The following is a 24,122-nucleotide window of genomic DNA, read 5'->3' as shown; positions in this document are numbered from 1 at the left end:
GAATATGTTACGTTACTTAGACTTGTTGTATACCAAAGAAATATTCCTGAGTCATAGTATGCTTCACAGAAACTTGTGTTGATTGATTTAACTTCAATATTTCCATACCAAAGATGATTTGTATAAGGAATTTCTAAATTTCCGCATAAATAAAAAGAACTTTCATAAAGATAATTTTTATTATTTGATTTAGAAACTAATTTAACATATGAATGATGTCCACAGGGGTTTATTTTTGAGTTATGTCCTTGAAAGTTTGCTTTTGATTTGTAGCCACATGTTCGGTATTGGACAATGGAACTATTACATTTAAAGTAGAGAGATCCACCATTTGTATTACTGCTGCAGTTATTAAATGAACAATCGGAATTAAGGAATTTATTGTTTGTATTCGTAAAATAAATGGCACTATTGGTCGTAATAGCGATAAATATGCTTTCAAATATGAAACACTCATTATTTGTCGATTTAGCTGTAACGTTTGTGCCACAAATAGGTTGTGAATTAGGTTGTGTATTGTAAAAGCGTTCCCAAACATCACCAGAAGATTGAGAAAGATTAAATACTTTCTCTTCCTAAAATGAATTGTAAACTTCAGAAAACTACTTCCCTCGTCAAAATTTTTAAGAAAAATTTTTTATCTCTTCCATCAAGGAATAAAAACGGGGGAAAAGATATTACCATAAGTAATGAGTCGAATCCTTGCTGTCCAAAAGCGTGGCCTTACACCTTATGTTGCTTTTGATTGTCAATCACTTCCTTCCAAGTTAATTACAAATCAGAAGCATCAAGAAGAGTGACACGAAGCTTTACTTATTACTCAACAATTATAAAAAGAACTGCGATTACCATAAGCATTTGAATATTATCAAAAAACAGTTTCAATCATATCAGCAACAGTATATACATGAAAGAAATAACTTATAAATGAATACATCGAGTATATCGTATCACCATATGAATCAGATTCACAATTATCATATCTTGCAAGAACAAGATACTTTGATTGTGTTTTAACATATCTAACACCATTAGTATTATACAAACTTTATGATTTCTTACAAGTTACTTGAAATAGATACCAATATTTCATAACTTTTCATAAATTAACACCCAACAACTTTAGAACTCTTTGTATATTCATTTGATGTAACTATTCACCATCAATTACAAATCTTTCTCTGAAACTATCTCTTAAACTCATTTTAGAATACGAAAATTCAACAAATGTAATTATTTCTGCTATATCATACCAAAAAATACATAATTTACAACAAATTCTAATACATGTTTACCATTACATTCAAAACATTCTTTTATCCTCTTTCATATGATCCAATAACAGAACCATTAATTTTTTTCATTCAGAATCTCCGTAAGAACACAACTTTTTATAATCATACATTTCTGCAGATATACTTAAACATCTTGTTCAAGGTTAAATTGACACCATTACTCTTTGGACCATTTGAATTTACCAAATTCATCACCATCTGTGTTTCCTTACTTCAAAACAAACTATTCTCCAAAGATTGAAAGTTTCAAAGTCTTATAACCATCACAATCTAAGTATTTCAAGTTCACAAGACTCAATGACAAACATTTCCAGATATCATTCAATTCTCTATCATATTTCCAATCTATCAAACTAATAGTTGATTGAAAAAAGACGAAATTAATTTTGATATTTGTTCAAATTACGAAATTAACATTTTATTTTTTTCTCATAACATATGATATATATCCAATGATATATATCATATTCATCTCTTTAATTCATTCATAAGAAAAAAATTTATTTCTATCTCAGAAACAGAGATTTTATTTATTATTTATTTTCTTATTAATTGATATTTTTTCTTTCATAATTTACATAATTTAATGCAGATTGTAGAATCCATTTTAACTTCATGAATAATGATACGCACAGTATTCCAAACTTATCTTAGTCGATACAGTTCCAAAATTTAATGAAGCCATCTTTGAGTGCAAAGTTTATGACTTGAAGTTTGTTTGTGAATATTCTTCACCAGTACAAGCTTTCACGTATTGCATAGAAAGTTGTTGAAGAATTCCCAAGTGAGTGTGTTGTTACAATTGCCTGTCAATCATCATCATCAAACAAGACAACATTTGTGAAGCGTCTTTCCATTGCTCTTCGTGTTGTCTGTTACTATTCTATTGTTATTGAAATGAACTATTATTTTGTCGATCGCAAGAAGACACCAAAGGGCCCAGATGGCAAGAACGACTTCTAGTGCATTTGTGCCATCAATGTTTATGTTCTTGCTTATAATGTCCACACGTTACTTAAATGGGAAACAATTCTTCGCCGCAAGTACGATTTCAAGCAAGACAAGGGCATCAACATCGAAACAGAGAAACAGACACTTCCAGGCAACACATTCCTCATCCTTGAAGGCATTCACAGTTTGAATCCATAATTACTTGGTCCAACCGGTCGCGACATAGTCACTCCAATCTACGTTGCTCCACTTACACCACTTGTTGTCGACAATGACCACCACATCCTAACATCATATATTCGTCTCATCCGCCACATCATCATAGATCACAGGTACCTCGTCTATTCTGCTCGTAAAACAAACCACTGATGGACATCGGTCCGAGTTGGCGAAGAGAAGAACATTTTCCCATACCAAGGTGATGCAGAAATGTTCTTCAACTCTTCATTGCTTAAGGAACTTCCAGTTCTTTCTATCTACTGCCTCAATTTGCTCTCTGATGCCACAATTCCATATCATCGTTATCCACTCACCTCTGAAGTCACCCAGGAGGCTAAGCAACTCCTCAGAATGTTCTCCGGAAAACCTCTTGAAGGAGTTCCGCACATCTTGTGAATTTTCGAGTTCGTCTGTGTCTCTGACATAAAGTACTAAGAATAAGTTTAATAAACACCTAAACTCATAATAGTTTAATCAAAATAAATGCAAGCTATCAGTTTCGGATAAGAAAGAAAAATGCATCAACTCTGAAGAAGAAACGCGATACAACTAATATTGACGAGTTAAATTGCTGTATTCACAAACTTCATTGTATAACAAAAAAGAATAACTGTGAATATTTTTTTAACATTCAATTTTGATTCAAATTATAAGTTTTTAACGGAACAATTCACAAGTGAATATTGAAATTTGATTGATTGTCAAAAAATTTATTTATATTAAAACAATACAAAGAGAAATAATGAAATGATATGAATAATGATAAACAATTTCATATTTTGTGATAATATTCTTCTTTATCATTAAAACTAAAATAGGAAACTCTGCTTCACACAGATATGATGAAAAGTGAGAAAGATGATGAATAGAATATATATTTTGAACATTATTTGTTATAACTGATCCATATGTTTTATCTATTATTCTGTCACAGAAAGAATCTTTAACTGTTATTGAACCAGAATTTACTTGATAAAATTCTTTTCCTGGTCCTTTGTTTCCAAGAAATGAACAGTTTTCAATAAGAACAGTTGATCCATCTGCCCAGAATATTCCATATTCAGATTATTTGTGTTCATTATTCAAAACATTACAAAAATTAAAATTATAATTACCATAATCTAATTCTAAAATTAAATTATTTGATGTTGTGTTACAAAATGATGAATATGTTACGTTACTTAGACTTGTTGTATACCAAAGAAATATTCCTGAGTCATAGTCTGCTTCACAGAAACTTGTGTTGATTGATTTAACTTCAATATTTCCATAATAAAGATAATTTGTTCTCATTTTTTCTAAATTTCCGCATAAATAAAAAGAACTTTCATAAAGATAATTTTTATTATTTGATTTAGAATCTAAGGAAACATATGAATGATGTCCCCAATCAGAGTTTGTTTTTGATTTGTAGCCACATGTTCGGTATTGGACAATGGAACTATCACAGTTAAAGTAGATAGATCCACCATTTGTATTACTGCTACAGTTAGTAAATGAACAATCGGAATTAAGGAATTTATTGTTTGTATTCGTAAAATAAATGGCACTATTGGTCGTAATAGCGATAAATATGCTTTCAAATATGAAACACTCATTATTTGTCGATTTAGCTGTAACGTTTGTGCCACAAATAGGTTCTGAATTAGGTTGTGTATTGTAAAAGAGTTTCCAAACATCACCAGAAGATTGAGAAAGATTAAATACTTTCTCTTCCTAAAATGAATTGTAAACTTCAGAAAACTACTTCCCTCGTCAAAATTTTTAAGAAAAATTTTTTATCTCTTCCATCAAGGAATAAAAACGGGGGAAAAGATATTACCATAAGTAATGAGTCGAATCCTTGCTGTCCAAAAGCGTGGCCTTACACCTTATGTTGCTTTTGATTGTCAATCACTTCCTTCCAAGTTAATTACAAATCAGAAGCATCAAGAAGAGTGACACGAAGCTTTACTTATTACTCAACAATTATAAAAAGAACTGCGATTACCATCAGCATTTTAATATTATCAAAAATCAGTTGAAGAAATAACTTATAAAAGAATACATCGAGTACATAGTATCACCATATGAATCAGATTCACATTTATCATATCTTGCAAGAACAAGATAAGTTGATTGTGTTTTAACATATCTAACACCATTAGTATTATACAAACATTATGATTCGTTACAAGTTACTTGAAATAGATACCAATATTTCATAACTTTTCATAAATTAACACCCAACAACTTTAGAACTCTTTGTATATTCTTTTGATGTAACTATTCACCATCAATTACAAATCTTTCTCTGAAACTATCTCTTAAACTAATTTTATAATACGAAAATTCAACAAATTTAATTATTTCTGCTATATCATACCAAAAAAATACAGAATTTACAACAAATTCTAATACATGTTTAACATTGTATTTAAAACATTCTTTTATCCTCTTTCATATGATCCAATAACAGAACAATTAGTTTTTTTCATTCAGAATCTCCATAAGAACACAACTTTTTTTATAATCATACATTTCTGCAGATATACTTAAACATCTTGTTCAAGGTTAAATTGACACCATTACTCTTTGGATCATTTGAATTTACCAAATTCATCACCATCTGTGTTTCCTTACTTCAAAACAAACTATTCTCCAAAGATTGAAAGTTTCAAAGTCTTATAACCATCACAATCTAAGTATTTCAAGTTCACAAGACTCAATGACAAACATTTCCAGATATCATTCAATTCCACATCATATTTCCAATCTATCAAACTAATAGTTGATTGAAAAAAGACGAAATTAATTTTGATATTTGTTCAAATTACGAAATTAACATTTTATTTTTCTCATAACACATGATATATATCCAATGATATATATCATATTCATCTCTTTAATTCATTCATAAGAAATCAAAATTTATTTCTATCTCAGAAACAGAGATTTTATTTATTATTTATAGGGTTGCAAATTTGGAAGCGCAGGATGCTATGCGACTCCTCATAATTCCAAATTTGTTCTACCCAATTCCTCTTGAAGAAGTTTCGCACATCTCGTGGATTCGCGAGTTCGTCTGTGCCTCTGACTTAAAGTACTAAGAATAAATTTAATAAATAAATAACAAAACTTTTTAAATATTTCTAAATAACAAGCGGCCTAGTCATTATTTTTTATGAGTTTACTAAAACAATACAAAGCGAAGTAATGAAATGATATGAATAATGATAAACAATTTCATCATATGTGATAATATTCTTCTTTATCATTAAATCTAAAATAGGAAACTCTGCTTCACACAAATATGATGAAAAGTGAGAAAGATGATGAATAGAAGATATATTTTCAACATTATTTGTTGAAACTGATCCTATTTTATCTATTATTCTGTCACAGAAAGAATCTTTAACTGTAATTGAACCAGGATCATCTTGATAAAATTCTTTTCCTGATCCTGTGTTTCCAAGAAATGAACAGTTTTCAATAAGAACAGTTGATCCATCTGCCCAGAATATTCCCAATGTAGAATATTTGTGTTCATTATTCAAAACATTACAAAAATTAAAATTATAATTACCATAATCTAATTCTAAAATTATATAATATGATGTTGTGTTACAAAATGATGAATATGTTACGTTACTTAGACTTGTTGGTTCATATAGAAGTATTCCTGAGTCATAGTTTGCTTCACAGAAACTTGTGTTGATTGATTTAACTTCAATATTTCCATAATAAAGATAATTTGTTGCTCTTTTTTTCTAAATTTCCGCATAAATAAAAAGAACTTTCATAAAGATAATTTTTATTATTTGATTTAGAAACTAAGGAAACATATGAATGATGTCCTCTATCAGAGTTTGTTTTTGATTTGTAGCCACATGTTCGGTATTGGACAATGGAACTATTACATTTAAAGTAGATAGATCCACCATTTGTATTACTGCTACAGTTAGTAAATGAACAATCTGAGTTAAGAAATTTATTGCTTGTATTCGAAAAATAAATGGCACTATTGGTCGTAATTTCAATGAAGATACTGTTAAAAATGAAACACTCGTTTTCTGTTGATGTTGCTTGAACATTCTTCCCAGTGATTGGTTTTGGTGATGTTGATGTTCCATAAAAAAGTTCCCAAACATCACCAGCAGATTGAGAAAGATCAAATACTGTCTCTTCCTAAAAGAAATGTAAACTTCAGAAAACTACTTCCCTTGTCAAAATTTTTAATGAGTCGTATCATGGCTGTTTAAAAATTTGGCCTCACCCCTGTTGTTGTTTTTGATTGTCAAGCAGCCAAGTTCATGACAAATTAGAAGCTTCAAGAAGAGCGACGTGAACCATTATACTTATTGCTCATCAATTATAAATAGAACGACGATTACCATCAGCATTTTAATATTATCAAAAATCAGGTGAAGAAATAACTTATAAATGAATACATCGAGTACATAGTATCTGCTTATGAATCAGATTCACATTTATCATATCTTGCAAGAACAAGATACTTTGATTGTGTTTTAACATATCTAACACCATTAGTATTATACAAACATTATGATTTCTTACAAGTTACTTGAAATAGATACCAATATTTCATAACTTTTCATAAATTAACACCCAACAACTTTATATCTCTTTGTATATTCTTTTGATGTAACTATTCACCATCAATTACAAATCTTTCTCTGAAACCATCTCTTAAACTAATTTTATAATACGAAAATTCAACAAATATTATTATTTCTGCTATATCATACCAAAAAATACATAATTTACAACAAATTCTAATACATGTTTAACATTGCATTTAAAACATTCCTTTTCGCTCTTTCATATGATCCAATAACAGAACCATTAGTTTTTTTCATTCAGAATCTCCATAAGAACACAACTTTTTTTATAATCATACATTTCTGCAGATATACTTAAACATCTTGTTCAAGGTTAAATCAAGAAAACAAGTATCCATCGTAGGAAAGATCATTAGCCATGAAGATAGCACAATCAGCATTGATTACTTGGTAAATGATTGTACAGGCAGTATCAAAGTTAAGAATTTCATTTCAGATGATAATCCAGAGCCAATTCCAGATGGAACATACGTTTTTGTTGTTGGACGAATTACACCTGCTATTGAAGATGGAATATCTTCATTCACAATCAAACCCATAACAGAATTCGATCAAATTCCTTATCATATGCTTTACTCATTGTTCGTACACTTACAGACAACAAGAGGAACACCCCCAGACTCCTCTTTCGCTCAAGCACCAAAGCATGTTGAAACATCCGCTCCAGCACCTCCTCCAATGCGATCAAGCGAAGACAGAGATGAAAAGATTAAGAACGATGTCATTGAATTCCTCAAAGAGAACAATTCAGATTGCGGAACTCCAGAAGAACAAATTATTCAACATTTCTCACACATATACTCTGCAGAAGAAGTTAAGAAAGCAGTTGAAACAGCAAACTTTAACGGTGAAATCTACTCTACAAGCGAAGATAATTGTTATAATCCTTGCTAAATTTTGAATAATTTTTCTCTTGAAATCATTGTTACTGATACAAAATTTAATGTTTGCTCTTTAAAGGATGTATTAGGTTATCACTGCGAAAAAAACCAAAATTGCCTTGGCAATTGTACGTTATTTTAAAAAGAGTTTACATTGAGTATCTCTAGTTTCGCTATAACCTAATACACAACATCACAAAAAACATAAATCCTTCGGCAAAAATATCAAATGATTCAATTTCAAATATCAAATTTCCAAAAATCATCAATAATGCCACCATTTTATTTCAAAAATATATAGAAACTAAAATATAGCATTCTCTTGCTTCTTTCAGACTTAAATAATGCAAAATTTACTATTTTTTTTCAAAACTTCGCTCATCCAAGAATTGCCAAGCTTGGCAATTCGTGATGAACAAAATTTGCGCTTTTGGCAGTTCCGACATCCTTAGTTTCCTGAACTCTAAGATCTTTTTTATTTACTTTTATCTGATCATTCCATAAAAGTCTTCGTTTGTGTAATCATATTTTGTTTGTTTATTTGCCATTAATATTTTTGCATTATCAGAAACAATTGAGCTTTAAAATATATTGCATTGATAATTTTCATCATTCATATCTTTTATTGGTATTTGTTCGTGTGGAATAAGAAGCACGGCTGTTTCTTTATTATTACAATCTGCTATACAATGAAGAACCGTGTTTCCATTTTCTTCTTATTCATTGATATTTGAACTATGTTCAAAATAACTGTTAAAATATTTTCAACTAATTTTTTTAATAATCTAGTTGAAAAATGTAAATATTTGGTAATAACAGATACTTTTAAATTCAGTGTATTTGTTAGCATATATATTTTGATCAGATATTTCTAATTTTACAGTTGGATAATATTGTCATCAAATGAAAAATCAAAATGTTAACAGAAGGTATTAAAACTTTATTTGGCACTTGTGGTCCATACTGTTATGAATACTTTGTTACAGCCCAATAAAGCAAGAAATATATAGAAGCCCTTATATAGAATTCAAATTATTATTAATTTCTTACTGACCAATTAGAATTAATATCTTTATATATAAATTTAAAGTTTGAATGTAATATTTGCAATGTTTATAATTTGAAAGTATGAAATGAATATAAAAAATATGAAAATAAAGATTTATCCAAAGTCGTCTTGTAAACTACGTTCAAGTTCATGACGATTTTCGATCTTACGGTAGCGCTTATGCAAGTAGACGCCAAAAATAATTGATATTATTAACAATATGATTATAACACCTGTCAATGAGAGAATTAATGGGGTCCAGCTCTTAGGTGGTTTTATATAACAGTAATCTTTAAATTTCAAAGTATTTTGAACTGTTAAATCTGATTTTAGATTGCTTTCATCGAAATTATTGTTGTTGTGGCAATAAACTGAATAAGGATTTTTATCAAAGGATGCCAAAACCAAATTATATGTTTTATCATTATCGAGAATGTTATCAATGAAATTCGTATGATGAAGATTTAATTTGCGGCTTGAAATTAGTGATATGTCTTTGATTCCATTATGAAAAACTAAGCAATTCTGAATAGTTGATTCTAAATCATTATAATTGTAAATAACAGCATATGATCTTGGATAATTATTTGAAAAATTACATTGGCTTATATCTGCATTCATATGAATATACATCGATTGTCCTGTATGGTTGTTTTTTCCAGGACAATTGCATAAACATGAAGATTGAAATCTAAATTCTGAATTACCATCGATATAGGCATACGCAAAATGATTTGTATCTAACGAAAAGCAATCTGTACAACAACTTTCATAGATATATAATGAGCCTTTCGTAGCAGACAAATAAATAGCACCACCATCAACATTAAGGCTCCGGTCCCACCCTCTCAATTTTAAAAGTTTTAATATCTCCACCAATATGAGTTTTTGATACTTTTATTTTAGTATATAATATTATTATGTAATACACTATAGTATTGTATATTTAAACTGAGTATTACTATTATAGTTCATCTTATCTGAGAATTCGGTATTTTGACAAATTTCAACTTTGACTGGTGAAACTATTTATAATCAAAAAAGCCCACGACATTTTATAGCATATTAGTGATACATTATATTGTTATTAGTAAACTTGATTTTCAATCTCTTCTAGATGAGTTATTTGTTTTTTTGAAAAAATCTGACAAATCACTTTTTGACAGAATCTAAAGATTTTTGATTTGTGAAAGTTTTAATAATATGATAAGGTTTATATATGCTATCATAATATAATAAAATCATATAATATTACATTATCACTATATATGTCGAATATTAAAAAAGTGTATATTAACATTTTTTGTCATATCTTGATAATAAAGAAAAAACTCTCAGTTCCCCTTCGACAAATTGTTAGAATGCAACTAAAGTTTATTTTGATATAGTGAGTTTGCTTCTAAAAAAATATATGAAAGAAGAGTTAGATTTGCAAGACCCCTATAAAAAACCATTTTTGCGTCGAGAATAACTTCATGCACGATTAATTGATATGATAATAAAAATCATATATGATAATTACTTAATATAGGCAACAATATTGTATTAATCACTTTTTGTCAAAACAGTTTTTCGATAATTGAGTATTCAATTTTCCAAAAATCCATTCAATAATTTGATTTATAATTCAACGTGTAAGAAAAAACTCTAAGTTCCCCTTCGACAATTTGTAAAGAAAATTATATAGTTTCTATCGACACTATTTGTATATTCTACCTTCTTCGGTATTTCGAAGAATTAGGTTTGCAAATTTGATATTTTTGATGTATTTTTCAAATTGAGAGATTTTTGACGATAGAAGTAGGTGTTTTTTGAATTACAATTTTATATTGATGTGCATGATAAAAATTTGAACTTATATTATGGTGACATAGTATAAGTCATAATGTATTAATATACAAAAGATACTATCAAAAAATTCCTTTCCAATATGTATAAACAAATCGATTTTTTAAATTAAATTTAAACCTTAAACTCAATATATTAAAAAGTGACATTATTTTAATTAGAAGTACAAAAATCCATAGTCATAGAATTATCAAATGATTGAAAATTGTTATAATTGGGCGCATTATACTCATTTATGAATTTACTATACTATATACTTTGCAAATTTAAAAATCCAAATTTTCAATTTTTAAAATATCATTATTTATCATATATCAAATAGTAAAGTTAGTATATATCATGTTTAAAACGATAATATAGTCAAATTCGAAAATTTTAAAAATAGATAATATTTAATTTTTATAAAATATTGGTATATGTGCAATATATTGGTATATTTTTACTCCTTGTTAGATACTCGTCCTAACTATATGCAGCAATCATGCAGGACTGGAGCCTTAACAAAATATGATGAACAACTGATATTGTTAAATATTGTCGTATGAATTTCGACAAAGCATTCATATGTGATAATTTTTATAGCACCACCGGCTTGATTGCTAATCAAATGAAGGAATTGGCAATCTGAAATACTGCATGAACTTAAATAAGCAGTGTTAAGGTCAATTCTAGATTCTGTTTTATGATAATTTACTACTTGATTTTCAAAAAATTTGATTGGTTCAAAGTTAACATTATATTGTGTAAGATCTGGTTTGATTGTTATTATGTTTGATAAGGAATTAATTTCACTTGCATCATTCAGAATAGAGCAATCAATAAGTTCTAAATTTTGGAAGAAAGTACTCCAATTACCTGGATATAATACAGAAATTTCTATGAATTCACAATTTTTCATTATGCGTTCTTCTTTTGTGGTGGAATACATGAAACCTGTTAAATATTTTAACTCTTGAAAAAACAGAATTTAAAATTTTTGCTTTTCCGCTACTATAAAATAACTCTTAATAATTTTGTATTAATATGTCTGAAAAAATGCAAAAATCAAGAGATGCTTCATTAATATTTATAAATTGAATAATACTTCCTGGTTGCGTATAGTTACAATATGTCATTGATGTGTTAGTGGTGCCAAAGTTAAGAAAATGTCCATTGAGATCTGCACAATAATGTATTTGATTATTGTTAAAATCGTTTTTATAACCAGAGGAATAATAGATCAAAGAGTTTGAAGAATATATATTTTGAAATGAATTTTTCTCAATAAATGTTTGAAGCATTTGCTTTGGAGAACTTTGGACGTATAATGCACCTGATGATGAAGATTTGTCATTCTGAAATAGGGAACTAAATATTACGACGTTATGAATCTGATTTGAAGTAATGCTAATAGGAGCTACAACAATTTCTTGTCTTGTTAAGTAACTGAAATATGAGCATGATACATTTACTATTTGAACATAACTCGGAAATACTTTAATTGGTTGATTAAATGTGCCATTCAGTAAGAGAGTTATGTCCATTTAAAAATTGCGACGGTTTTTCCAATCGGGCGGTTTTTCCAATTGCGACGGGTTTTCCAATCGGGCGGTTTTTCCAATTACGACGGTTTTTCCAATTAACGTCGGAAAAATAACTCCGTAGCATAAATTTAAATTGTAGCACCCGTATTTTTCAATAAAACTTGGTTATTTTTGATAGCCATACTACTCTACTTCTGTTTATATGCATACAGCCGTGATGATACATGAAAATTCCAAACCTAAATTCTTAATTTCAAGATAATCATCAAAACTCAAGTTTGTATAATAAGCGTAGATATTACATGCTTATCCAATATCCTCTTAATACACATAAAACATTTTGGTTAACTCGGCAAATTGAAGTTAATAAGAATCTAATTTTTGAAATATCGTTGGTAAAATCACAATGATAGTAATAACAATGAGCATTATATTTCCAAGTTTTTTGACTTTTGAAACACAAACATTGATGCTCATATTTCAAGAAATATTCTCCATGAAATTAGGGAAATGTCATTTATTTCGAACACCAAATTCTAAATGAGAATTATTTGATTTTCAGGAATATATGTCAATAATCAAAGAGAGAAAAGCTGTAATTGAAATAAATTTTAAAAAACAATTTTAATTTAAAACAAACAAAAGATAATATAACAGAAAAAACATCAATATTATCATGTAGTTAGTTAAAATGACGTAGTAGGTTCAATAACAAAGAAAATATTTTGAAAACGATTATTTGCAGCAATTTTCGCATTTTTCGCAATGCCTGCACTTGCAAACATTTCTAAAAACAGATGTATCACGTAAACGATAAATTTCTAAAGCGAGATATTCAAAAAGTTCTAAAACGCCTTGGCCAGTTTTTGCAGATGTATTAAATACGGTCAAATTACGTAGTTTCGCATATTCTTGTATTTTAATTTCAGATTCTTCTGTTTTCAAATCGTATTTTGTTGCTGCAATAATAATTGGAACCTTTTCTCCAACAACTTCTCTAAATCGAGCACACCATTCATCAAGGCTCTTATAATCAAGATCTGCTTCTGAATGTGGAACAATTAATAAACAAGCTTGGGATGAGCGGTAATATATGCTTCCAACTGACTTATACATTTCTTGACCAGCTGTATCCCATATATTAAGCTTGATTGTATGCTCACCATTGCGGGTTACCCAAGTATAATAACCGGCACCAACAGTTGGCTGAACTGTCTCTGAAAATTGCTGTGATATCAATCTATTCAGCATGCTAGTCTTACCTGTACCAGCATCACCAATGAGAACCACCTTGAAGGCGGACTCGCGTTGCATTTAATACTTTTTTTTTATTATTAAAATTTACCCACTAATCAGAATATTTTCAATGACCTTCTACAAAATTAAAATCTAACAAGGAGAGATAGAATTTGATAATTTTCGTATTTGTTTTTTGGATTGGTGACCATGGATATCATTAATTTATCCTCGAATCCCAAAAATAATTCGAAAGACATTTATGATCAAGAAAGGAAATAGTTGGAATGGTGATTCATATGTATCTCAGCACTATATGATGAAAACAAGTATATTCTTTGAACCATTCCCTTTTATTTTATGCAATAAAATCTGCTTAATCAATTAATGGATTGGAGCAAGATTTTTTTTGAAATCATCCAAAAAATCTAGAATGTAAGTTTGGTACGTAGTATTAATATCTAAAAACAAGATTTTCTTGTGTTTATAATTTTTTTTTCTAAAATGTAAGATAATTTCAGCACCACATTAATTAGAGGAACGAGGGTATTGGAAAAGCTTGTTACTTTTGTTATCAGCAAATAAAAAATTTTATTGATAAAAATTAATTTCATATTGATAAGAGCATTTCATTATTGTTCTCTTCCTTTCTTGATGTATTCTGTAAGGAACTAAGAACAATCCTTGATATTAAGTTTTTTGATAATCCGACATTTTCATCGATCTAAAGAAATCGTGAATTAGTAATTAGCTCTAACAAATGATCTGAACTATGTAATATTAAGACAACCATACTCATTGCACAATGTTCTTCCAAACTTTTAACTTTGTGAATGAAATTTCATAAGAAACGACCAAATATTTAGTTTTAGATTTGATAGTATATCTTTGTAGTCATTCTATACTTTTATAAATTATCGAAAGAAAATCGGCTATTCAAATGAAATATTTATTTTTCAATGTCTGATTAATAAACTCCTATCGTTTTTGGATAAAAAGCAATATTTATCACAATATGAAATAATAATCCATGACTCAGTAAGTTATATTTTATAAAGCTCACATTTTTATCTCAATGTTCACAATTAGCAAACTTTTGATTGAGGTCCCTCAAAAATTATTCTGTCCAATCAGCCAAAACGGCTCAATGGATAGTATATACAGAGTTTATACATATTTTCGATAAACTCATCAGAAAAAGACTTTCATCGTTTTGGAGAATTTAATAAAATGCTAATTCTAAAATCGTATTCAGATAAGTATTCTGAGCAATAAGTGAAGATGGAGAAATGAACCAAGTTCTCAATTGTGGAGAAAAACCGCAATTTTCTCTCAACAATATTTGTGAGAAATCAGCCAAACAAAGTTTCACTTCACCGTCCTCTCAATTCAACGTTTTGAGATTTCAGTTCATTTTTTCGAATGGCTGAAAGAAAGCATTTCGAAGTTCCAAAGACATTCAAGGGCTTCGCCATGAAGGGCATTGGCAACGTTGGCTGGATCGAGAAGCCAATTCCAGAATGCGGCCCACTTGATGCTCTTGTCCGCCCACTTGCTCTTGCTCCATGCACATCAGATATCCATACAGTCTGGGCTGGTGCCATCGGTGACCGCCACGACATGGTTCTTGGCCACGAAGCTGTCGGCCAGATCATCAAGGTCGGTGAACTCGTTAAGGAACTCAAGGTTGGTGACAAGGTCATCGTCCCAGCCATTACACCAGATTGGGGTGACTCCCTTTCCCAGGCAGGCCATCCGATGCACTCCGGCGGAATGCTCGGTGGCTGGAAGTTCTCCAACTTCAAGGACGGCGTCTTCGGTGAAGTCTTCCATGTCAACGAAGCAGATGCTAACCTTGCCAAGCTTCCAGAAGGCCTTACACCACGCCAGTGCGTTATGTGCTCTGATATGATGACAACAGGCTTCCACGGCGCTGAACTCGCTGACATCAAGCTCGGCGAACAAGTTTGCGTCATCGGTATCGGCCCAGTCGGTCTCATGTCCGTCCGCGGTGCATCTCTCATGGGTGCTTCCCGCATCATCGCTGTCGGCTCTCGCCCACACTGCTGCGACATCGCTATCCAGTACGGCGCTACAGATATAGTCAACTACAGAAACGGTGACATTGTTGAGCAAGTTCTCAAGATGACAGACGGAAAGGGTGTTGACAAGGTCATCATCGCTGGTGGTGACAACCACACATTCGCCCAGGCCGTCAAGATGATGAAGCCAGGTGGCATCATCGGCAACGTCAACTACCTCGGAGAAGGCGAGAACATCGATGTTCCACGTGTTGAATGGGGTGTCGGTATGGGCCACAAGTTCATCCATGGTGGTCTCACACCAGGTGGCCGCCTTCGTATGGAGAAGATGGGCAACCTCATCAAGTACGGCCGTGTCGACCCAACAAAGCTTATCACACACGAATTCAATGGATTCGAGCATGTCGAGGATGCTCTCATGCTCATGAAAGATAAGCCAGCTGATCTCATCAAGCCAGTCGTTCTTATCGAATGGAATGATGACCTCGAGTAAATTTCTAAGTATAACCTTACGGTATTATTAATTATCAAAAAAATCATCTCATTTTTATTTATTAGTTTCAATATTTTTGGCGAAAGCGGGGTTTTACTGTGATATATTACCAATATATGTAATTACAAACGTAAATAGCTCTAATCGAAGATAGTGTAATCAAACATATCAACAGAAATCATTTTAACTTTATATATCTTATCTATGGCACAAGAAATTAAACTAAAAGAACTTGTAAACCAACGAATAACAATTATTGAAATAATTATTTTATTTTTACATACTTGTAAAGAAAGTTTAGGGTAGTAAATCGATATATTTCATTGATTGGTTAAATATGCTAAAATATTATTAAAGAATAGATTAGAACTTGATATTTTATTATAATGTCTCTGAATTTAACAAAAATTGAATAACAAACATACTGTGCTTGAATCAGTAATGCATAGTTTCTTCTTAAAGTTGTAAGCAAAGTTACTTATTACCTTTATCCTTGGCAATCTTTGCATCAAGAATGCGTCTGAGTGAAACACTACGAGCTTTGACGTTTTCACGTGTATTCTCAAGAGTATTAGAGACATTGGTGAGTTCTTTGCGCATTATGTTATAACGAGCTTGAGCACACCTCTTTGTGAAGCTTTTTGGTGGCTTTACAAGTTCGAAACGAATAACTTCGGCAAAATTGAATTTTCTTTTCTGTTGTATGGACATTATTAAAACATCTCTTTCAGGATCGTGATTAACGATCATTTTAGATGTTTCTGATCCTGCTTGAGACTCTTTGATGTATTGGCGAACAATTTCAACAAAACGCTGGTAATCGTTAACGCTTAAATCGTTATTTTGCATATAATTAGGATATTCATCCATTGACAATTTGAAAATGTAATGATAGAATATGTCTGTATCATCCATTATTTCAAGCTCGAACTTTGTTGTTTGAGTTCCGATGATATTTGCATAAAAATTCAAACAAAGCTTGTGAGCTGAAGTTTTATTACCTTTGCTTGAGTCAAGGGTCTTAACTACATCGGAATCAATAAGTTTTAGGCCTTCTTCTTCATGTGAGTCTAAGATAAACTGCTTTTCTTCTTCCACCATAAAGGAGTTATGTAACGCAAAAATAAAGTTTTGTAAAGAATGTAAATTGTCAAAAATTTAGTTTACATTTGCCAAAAAAAGTTTATCCACAATTTCGGTTTCAGGTAGAGTGGATAATCCGAAATATAATTAATTCTTTTTATAAATGACCTTTTATTGATATACTTTAGATTCTAGGACTATATACTACGAATTTTCATAATAATAAGTCCTTATAACTTCAATGTAGCTTCAAGAGCGATCTTGATCATGTTCTGGAATGATGTCTGGCGCTCTTCTGGTGTAGCGGACTCGTGTGTGATGATGTGATCCGAAACTGTGCAGATGCAGCCAGCTCTTGCGCCATAGTAATCAGCAATTGGGAAGAGACCAGCAGATTCCATTTCGACAGCAATGAAGTGGTACTGAGCAAGGGCCTCATTTAATCCTTGTTCCTTGCTGTAGAAGATATCTGTTGAGTAGGCCTTTCCAACCTGTGTTGGGATGTTGAGAGCCTTGGCGGATTCAACTAAGGCACTAACGACTTCGAAGTTGGCTGTAGCTGGGAAATCGTGGCCAAGAAGGCGCATTCTGTTAACATTTGAATCTGTGCCAGATGCTGTGACAATGCAGACATCGCGGACGTGAACATTTGGATCAACTGTGCCGCAAGTGCCGACACGGATGATGGTCTTAACCTTGTAAACGTTGTAGAGTTCTTCAGCGTAGATGGAAATGGATGGGATACCCATGCCATGACCCATAACAGAGAGTGGTTTGCCCTTGTATGTGCCTGTGAAACCAAGCATTCCACGAACAGAGTTGACTTGCTTAGCGTTCTCAAGATAGTTATCAGCAATGAGCTTGGCACGGAGTGGATCGCCGCACATGAGAACTGTCTCAGCGAAATCGCCAACCTTTGCAGAGTTATGGGGTGTTGCCATAAGAAATGAAGTGATGGGTATTGAAATAACTTCATTGTTTTTAAAAATAAAAAGTATCATATTTATTGTGTAAAGCACAATTTTCCAAACAAGGCCGGGACAACAATTTCAAACAAATTTTTGTAAACTATTCAAAATAGACTATTTCACGGGTTAAAATTGAATACGAAATAAATCATTGATCGGCATATGTAAAACGAAATGTTAGCATAAGTCCAATATATTTTGATTTTTTTTTCAAGAAACAATAAAATTTGAGTTGGAGAACACTAATGTTTCTTCGAATTGGTAGATAAATAGAGGCATATCTTTACGAAAAGGAATAGATATAGCTATGATGCGTATATTCGTAAGAGAATTATGCTTTAATTGATCGTGTTGATGGACAAGATTTGCACTTCAATGTTGTCAATGAATTTCCATTCATAACAAGTGAAGAGATACTTCTATAAGACGTGACTATCATCTTTTAATAAATTTCATATATACATGAGAGTAAAAAAAATTTGTAAAGATCAAATTTTCATCTAATGATCTTTTTCATAATACAAATCATATTTTTCAAATAAGAAAAACAGAATGGCATAATTATTTTTGTTGACTTACAATTTGAAATTCTGAATTTCTTCAAATTAATATCTTATCAAGGATCAGCTTATAATTTGTATCTCTGTGAACTTTGGACTTAATAAATCTGATGAGTCTTATTAACAACAAATACACAAAACGTTTTCTTTGTCTGTCTTATTGACTTTTTTTTACAAAAATGTATGCACCTGCCATTCAAAAGAGGCTTACGAACAAACAAAATGACCATATAAGATCGTTAATGCTGAAACAGAATTTATCGTTTGATGATTTCAAATCCATTGCCCAATATTCTTCAGAACAAATAGAATTATTTTTTGAAGGAAACCAAGATCTATTTCCCGAAAAAACCGTATTGTACAATGTTATTCATGAATTTCTAGCTACAAGAGCAAAAAATTTATCAATTGATTACCAAGTTTTTAAATATTTATCAAATTCGAGGTATTTTTTTCCAACTCATGTCATAAGACGCTTCTTCGAGTTGAAGAAATTACATAAACAAGGTGATGACATATCAACAATTTTATATATTATCAAGGAAAATATATATGATTATTATGGTATACTGTTTAGGAAAAATTCAGCTTACTATAATATTTGCAAAATAATCACAGAAACAATAATTTCAACTGGTTTTTCGCCTGAAATCATTCAATTTAACCTACGATTCAGACCACCAGATAACGGATTTATATTTTGGACTATTGATAAAACACGTTGTTCAGTTCAGGTCGGAAATATAGTGCACCCAGATTATAAATTTTTGTTTAAAGGTATCGATTTCAAAGAAAATTTTGAATTAAAAGCTCCTCTTGATCAAATCGTCGGATTGAGATACTTCAAGAAAGATTTTCAATTCCATTTTGATGAATATCTCAGCACGAAGAATTTTGTATTCCAAGTTGTTGATCAAATATCAAATGCAAAAAATCCGGAAATAATATCACAAATCTTTTATTTCCTTGAATATATTTGTGATGCAACAGAGTATCATAAGTACACAAATGTTTATTCAGCTCTCTCTCTGTTATTTCATACAAACAATAACAAGAATGTCATTCCACTTCTTGAGCAAATTGATAAAAACGTTTATTACAAATTATTGATATTTTTTGATGAAAAAACTAATCTATCTGCAAATATAACAAACTACATTAGTTTCATTAAAGAAAACAGATCTGTTACCGTAGATTTCACTTATGATAATGAAGCAGATAATTATGATTATTTAGTTGATATTGCAAAAGTTTCATCAATCAATTACTTGATAGAGCAGTATAAAAACAAAGAAATGGATTCTGTTTTAACAATTTTTGCATTATTCCCAGAGTTAATAAAATATGGAGAATATTTTATTGATTTCAGAGAAGAAATGATCCAAGCGTTAGAGAAAATCAGAGATACAACAAATAATTTAAAGATTCCTGACAAATCTCTTGAAGAGATTTCAAATGAAATCAAAAACATGAAATTTGTTTCCAAACAGTTCCTTAATTGCTTTAATTTCTTATGGAATGTTTTACCACATGATTATGTTCTCAAGCTTCCAAACAAAGATATTTCAGATGGACTTTCTTTATCTACAATTTACTCTCGTGTCAATGACATTAATAATAACAAAATAATAAATAAATTCTTTGATATGATGAAAGGTCTTCCTGAAATTTCAGAGGCAGCAAGATCTTTATTATTCAAGAAGATAGCTCTGACTAATTCATATGATTCTATAACTTTTCTAATGCAGAATTTCAAAAAACTAACTAAGAAAGCTAAAATTAAAAAAGATGTTTTTGAACAATTCTTAATTGACTGCTGCGATAAATTATTACAAGGTTCCTGCAATTCTGTTAAGCTCTATTCAAACTATGAAAAATCATTTGATCCAAAAAAGATCAAACAAGCAAAAATTATGGAAGAAATCAAAAAACCAAAAGAAACTATTGGCAAAGCGTTACTGATCAATCTCTTTGACAGGAAAGCTGCAGGTGAATCCTATCAAAAATATCAATTAAATTTGGTAATTACTTATTTTTCAAAATTACGATACTGGTTTGAAAAAATTCCTTTATTTTTTGAAAGTGAAGATGAGGATGAATTAAAATATAACAAAGCCAATAAGAAAGAATTATTCGAAATGATTATTGATGCAGATCAGCGAGGTCAATTTGATGAATCAATGACTAAGGAATTCACTATTTTCTACAGCGATAGTCCGGAATTGGTTGTATATGATAACAAAGATTTTACAAAAAAGGAATATAGATCACTTTTTCATATCTTTATTTTTGAAGATGGAGGAAAACAACCAAGATACTCTACTGCACCGCCTGGAAATTTAATTTCTGTCAAATTTCCTATATGTTACAAACCAATAAAGTGTTCATTTTCTGATCTGAAATCAACTTTTGATAAGGCAGTCAAAGTTTGTAACCAGGATATTGAAGTTTTCTACAAGGATATGTTCCTAGAAGTTGTAGATGAAAAGAAAGAGGAAATTCCAATTGATAAAATCTTGAAAGAAATAGAAACAAATACTAATAATCAAGAAAAAGAAGAAAAACCAAATGATGTTTATAATAAACAAAAGATAAATGATCTTGTAGCGAAAGAAGAATTTTCAAATCAAACGAAAACTGAAATTATAAAGAAAGATGAATTATCTAATCAACAGAAACCTGAAATTATAAAGAAAGATGAATTATCTAATCAACAGAAACCTGAAATTATAAAGAAAGAAGAATTATCAAATCAAACGAAAACTGAAATTATAAAGAAGGATGAATTATATAATCAACAGAAACCTGAAATTATAAAGAAAGATGAATTATCAAAACAACAAAGTTTGCATGATTCAACACAACAAAATATTGGTTCAATTCAACAAGAAAAAGCAGAAGAACAAAAGCAATCTATTCCTACAGAAAAGAAGCCCGTTTTAATTCCATTTCAACCAATTAAAAATCAAGTTGAATCTGATAAATTAAAATACAAAGGTGTCGATTATCTTTATGTAAAAAGAATTGGAGATAAGTTCATTTCAAACTTTTCAAAGATTGAAATCAATGCAAGAGATGTTAATGATATTCAGTACACTCCATTTGAAATCTACATCAGATATTTTAGTTGTTTTAATGAAATCCCATATATCCAAAATAGTCCCGAATTAAACAATTGTATTCGATATTCATACAACAATTGTTTGATCACATTTTATGTTTATTTCAACAATTTCATCAAAGGAGATTTCGAATACAAAGGAAACATCATGATCAATAATTTTATTTTCCCATTTGATTTCAAATTCAATGTTATTGATACTATTTGTTATGTTTCTATTCCCGGATTACAGTTTTCAATTGATCAACAAACACAAAGACCATTTACATCATTTAATAGTATCGAAAAACCATTCAAGATCAATTCCTTTGATTCTAAATTTAATGAACTCAAAAATCAAATAGAAATCTATGGAAACGCTTCATTAAACGAAAATTCAGAACTTGAAATCAAAGAAAAATCAAGTTTTGGTGTTGTTGTTTATTTGTCCAAACAAAACTCAATGTACACAGGAATAAATTTCTATCCAAGTGACAGCACTGATAGCTTAGAAATGTTTTATTTCCATCCAGGATTGAGACAATTTTGTAAAACAGACAAAATATTTGCCGGTTTCTATGCTACTTATTGTAATTTTTACATCAAAGGATATGATGAATCAAAATATCAAATTACATTTAATCCAAGCAATAAGATATTCTTTAACCAACATTCTTACAAGAACAATATATTAACATTTAGTTACGCCTTCAAAACAACTTCAAGAAAACAAGTTTTCATTGAAATTGTTTTTACTTCTGAAAAAGAAACAAAAACTTTCCGATTTGAAGTCATCAATACTCAGCTTGAAATCATAGAAAACAATAATGAAATATGCTGCAGATTTGAATATGAAGAACTTAATACAATTCCTTGTTTGTATTATGATATTGATGATAACATTTTCAAGCCAATTAAACCAAATGAATTTATACAAAAACCAAAATATAAATTCATTGTTTTGAGTTGTTTTAATTACAATTTCATTTCTTATGATGAACCCAATTGCCAGACACATGTCAAATTCAAATACGAGAACATTTATCCACCAAATGTTACAAACTTTTGTTTCCTAGTTCTTGAAAACAATGACAAAATTAGAATCATCAAAAAAGATGAATTTAATCCAAGAACAATGAGGAAAATTTGCGCAAGATTATGTGACTTTGATTTTGATCCAAACAATGATGATAATATGAAATGGAGATTCACATGGATTCCAATATCTCAAGATGTGACTTATATCAATGAGATTCTTTCTGATTACAAAAATCTTGATGATTTTTGTTCGATTTTCTTCAAATTTATTCGCGAAGAAAAACCAAAAGAGGATCTTAAAAATACAGTTATTAAGTATTTTCAAGATAGAGTTAACATGATAATATCAATGAGAGGTTTCTTGAGATTCCCAATGAATGGAAAGAAATTGAAAGAAGCTGCATTTTCAATTTCAGGCGTGACCAAGTTTTCGCCAGTAGAATGCATGATGTTTGAGAAATCTTTCAAAGAAAATGATGTAATTATGTTCACAAAGAATAATATTACAATAGTTAATTCAAAGAATATTGATATGAAATCTGTTGAATCATTTTCGTTTGATTTTGGTGATTTTGCAACTAATGATTATTTAGTTATTAATGAAAATCGAACATTGGATATTGATTATGCGCTTTATTTATGTTCATTTTTACCTTTATTAATCAAAAAGCAATTAATAAGTGAAGATTATGCAATAAAATTATATTCAGAATTAGAGAAATATCATCTTAGTTCTAATAATGATACAAACGAAATAATCAAGGAATTCAACAAGTCATTTCAAATGATTAAAAATATGATAACTAAAAATAATGACATTACATCAATTAATCCATCAAATGTCATCAAGAACTCAATTCCATCATTTGAATTAAGCAATCAACAAGTTATTAACCAAGTTTCAACAAATTATCAACAAAATATCCAACAATTTGTTGGATATAATCAAAATCAACAAAACACGCAACAATTTGTTGGTTACAACCAAATACAAAATCAACAAAACACACAACAATTCGTTAGTTATATTCAAACAGTAAATCAACAAGTAAATGCGCAACAATTTGTTGGTTACAATCAACCACAAAGTTACCAAAACAACCAACAGACAGAAAATACTCAACCATTTGCTAATTTTATGAATGATAATCCTTATTTGTTATAATAATAAAAATTTATCTATGTATATATGTTAATATTAATGAAATTTATTTA

At 30.0% G+C, this 24,122-nt stretch overlaps 8 protein-coding genes across 8 annotated transcripts, besides 1 other annotated feature; 4 read left to right on the top strand and 4 right to left on the bottom strand.

Moving 5' to 3' along the window:
- Positions 1-1,806: 1,806 nt before the first annotated feature.
- On the top strand, positions 1,807-2,917 carry TVAGG3_0231590 (phosphoribulokinase uridine kinase family; the record flags this gene model as incomplete). The annotated part of the gene is made up of 1 exon (XM_001315992.1): positions 2,676-2,861. One exon carries the CDS (start codon positions 2,676-2,678, stop codon positions 2,859-2,861), a length of 186 nt encoding a protein of 61 aa, XP_001316027.1.
- Positions 2,918-7,450: 4,533 nt separating this feature from the next.
- Positions 7,451-8,110, top strand: TVAGG3_0231580 (uncharacterized protein; the record flags this gene model as incomplete). The annotated part of the gene is made up of 1 exon (XM_001315993.2): positions 7,655-7,981. The coding sequence occupies one exon, from the start codon at positions 7,655-7,657 to the stop codon at positions 7,979-7,981; it is 327 nt and encodes a 108-aa protein (XP_001316028.1).
- A 1,020-nt stretch (positions 8,111-9,130) lies between these two features.
- On the bottom strand, positions 9,131-9,649 carry TVAGG3_0231570 (uncharacterized protein; the record flags this gene model as incomplete). Its single annotated transcript, XM_001315994.2, has 1 exon — positions 9,131-9,649. The coding sequence occupies one exon, from the start codon at positions 9,647-9,649 to the stop codon at positions 9,131-9,133; it is 519 nt and encodes a 172-aa protein (XP_001316029.1).
- Positions 9,650-9,846: 197 nt separating this feature from the next.
- Positions 9,847-11,361: a mobile genetic element.
- Positions 11,362-12,699: 1,338 nt separating this feature from the next.
- TVAGG3_0231550 (GTPase protein) lies at positions 12,700-13,713 on the bottom strand (the record flags this gene model as incomplete). Its single annotated transcript, XM_001315995.1, has 1 exon — positions 13,123-13,701. One exon carries the CDS (start codon positions 13,699-13,701, stop codon positions 13,123-13,125), a length of 579 nt encoding a protein of 192 aa, XP_001316030.1.
- Positions 13,714-15,045: 1,332 nt separating this feature from the next.
- Positions 15,046-16,158, top strand: TVAGG3_0231540 (dehydrogenase 1-related family; the record flags this gene model as incomplete). The annotated part of the gene is made up of 1 exon (XM_001315996.1): positions 15,046-16,158. One exon carries the CDS (start codon positions 15,046-15,048, stop codon positions 16,156-16,158), a length of 1,113 nt encoding a protein of 370 aa, XP_001316031.1.
- Positions 16,159-16,632: 474 nt separating this feature from the next.
- TVAGG3_0231530 (uncharacterized protein) lies at positions 16,633-17,259 on the bottom strand (the record flags this gene model as incomplete). Its single annotated transcript, XM_001315997.1, has 1 exon — positions 16,633-17,259. One exon carries the CDS (start codon positions 17,257-17,259, stop codon positions 16,633-16,635), a length of 627 nt encoding a protein of 208 aa, XP_001316032.1.
- Positions 17,260-17,395: 136 nt separating this feature from the next.
- Positions 17,396-18,198, bottom strand: TVAGG3_0231520 (EcPNP-I-like purine nucleoside phosphorylase domain-containing protein; the record flags this gene model as incomplete). Its single annotated transcript, XM_001315998.2, has 1 exon — positions 17,472-18,182. The coding sequence occupies one exon, from the start codon at positions 18,180-18,182 to the stop codon at positions 17,472-17,474; it is 711 nt and encodes a 236-aa protein (XP_001316033.1).
- Positions 18,199-18,948: 750 nt separating this feature from the next.
- TVAGG3_0231510 (uncharacterized protein) lies at positions 18,949-24,072 on the top strand (the record flags this gene model as incomplete). The annotated part of the gene is made up of 1 exon (XM_001315999.1): positions 18,949-24,072. The coding sequence occupies one exon, from the start codon at positions 18,949-18,951 to the stop codon at positions 24,070-24,072; it is 5,124 nt and encodes a 1,707-aa protein (XP_001316034.1).
- Between the last annotated feature and the right edge of the window lie 50 nt (positions 24,073-24,122).

The sequence above is a fragment of the Trichomonas vaginalis genome, chromosome IV (assembly GCF_026262505.1).
Source record: "Trichomonas vaginalis G3 chromosome IV, whole genome shotgun sequence".
NCBI classification, from domain to species: Eukaryota; Parabasalia; order Trichomonadida; family Trichomonadidae; genus Trichomonas; species Trichomonas vaginalis.
Note: the sequence above shows the minus strand (reverse complement) of the source record. Positions and strands in the feature narration are given on the sequence as shown.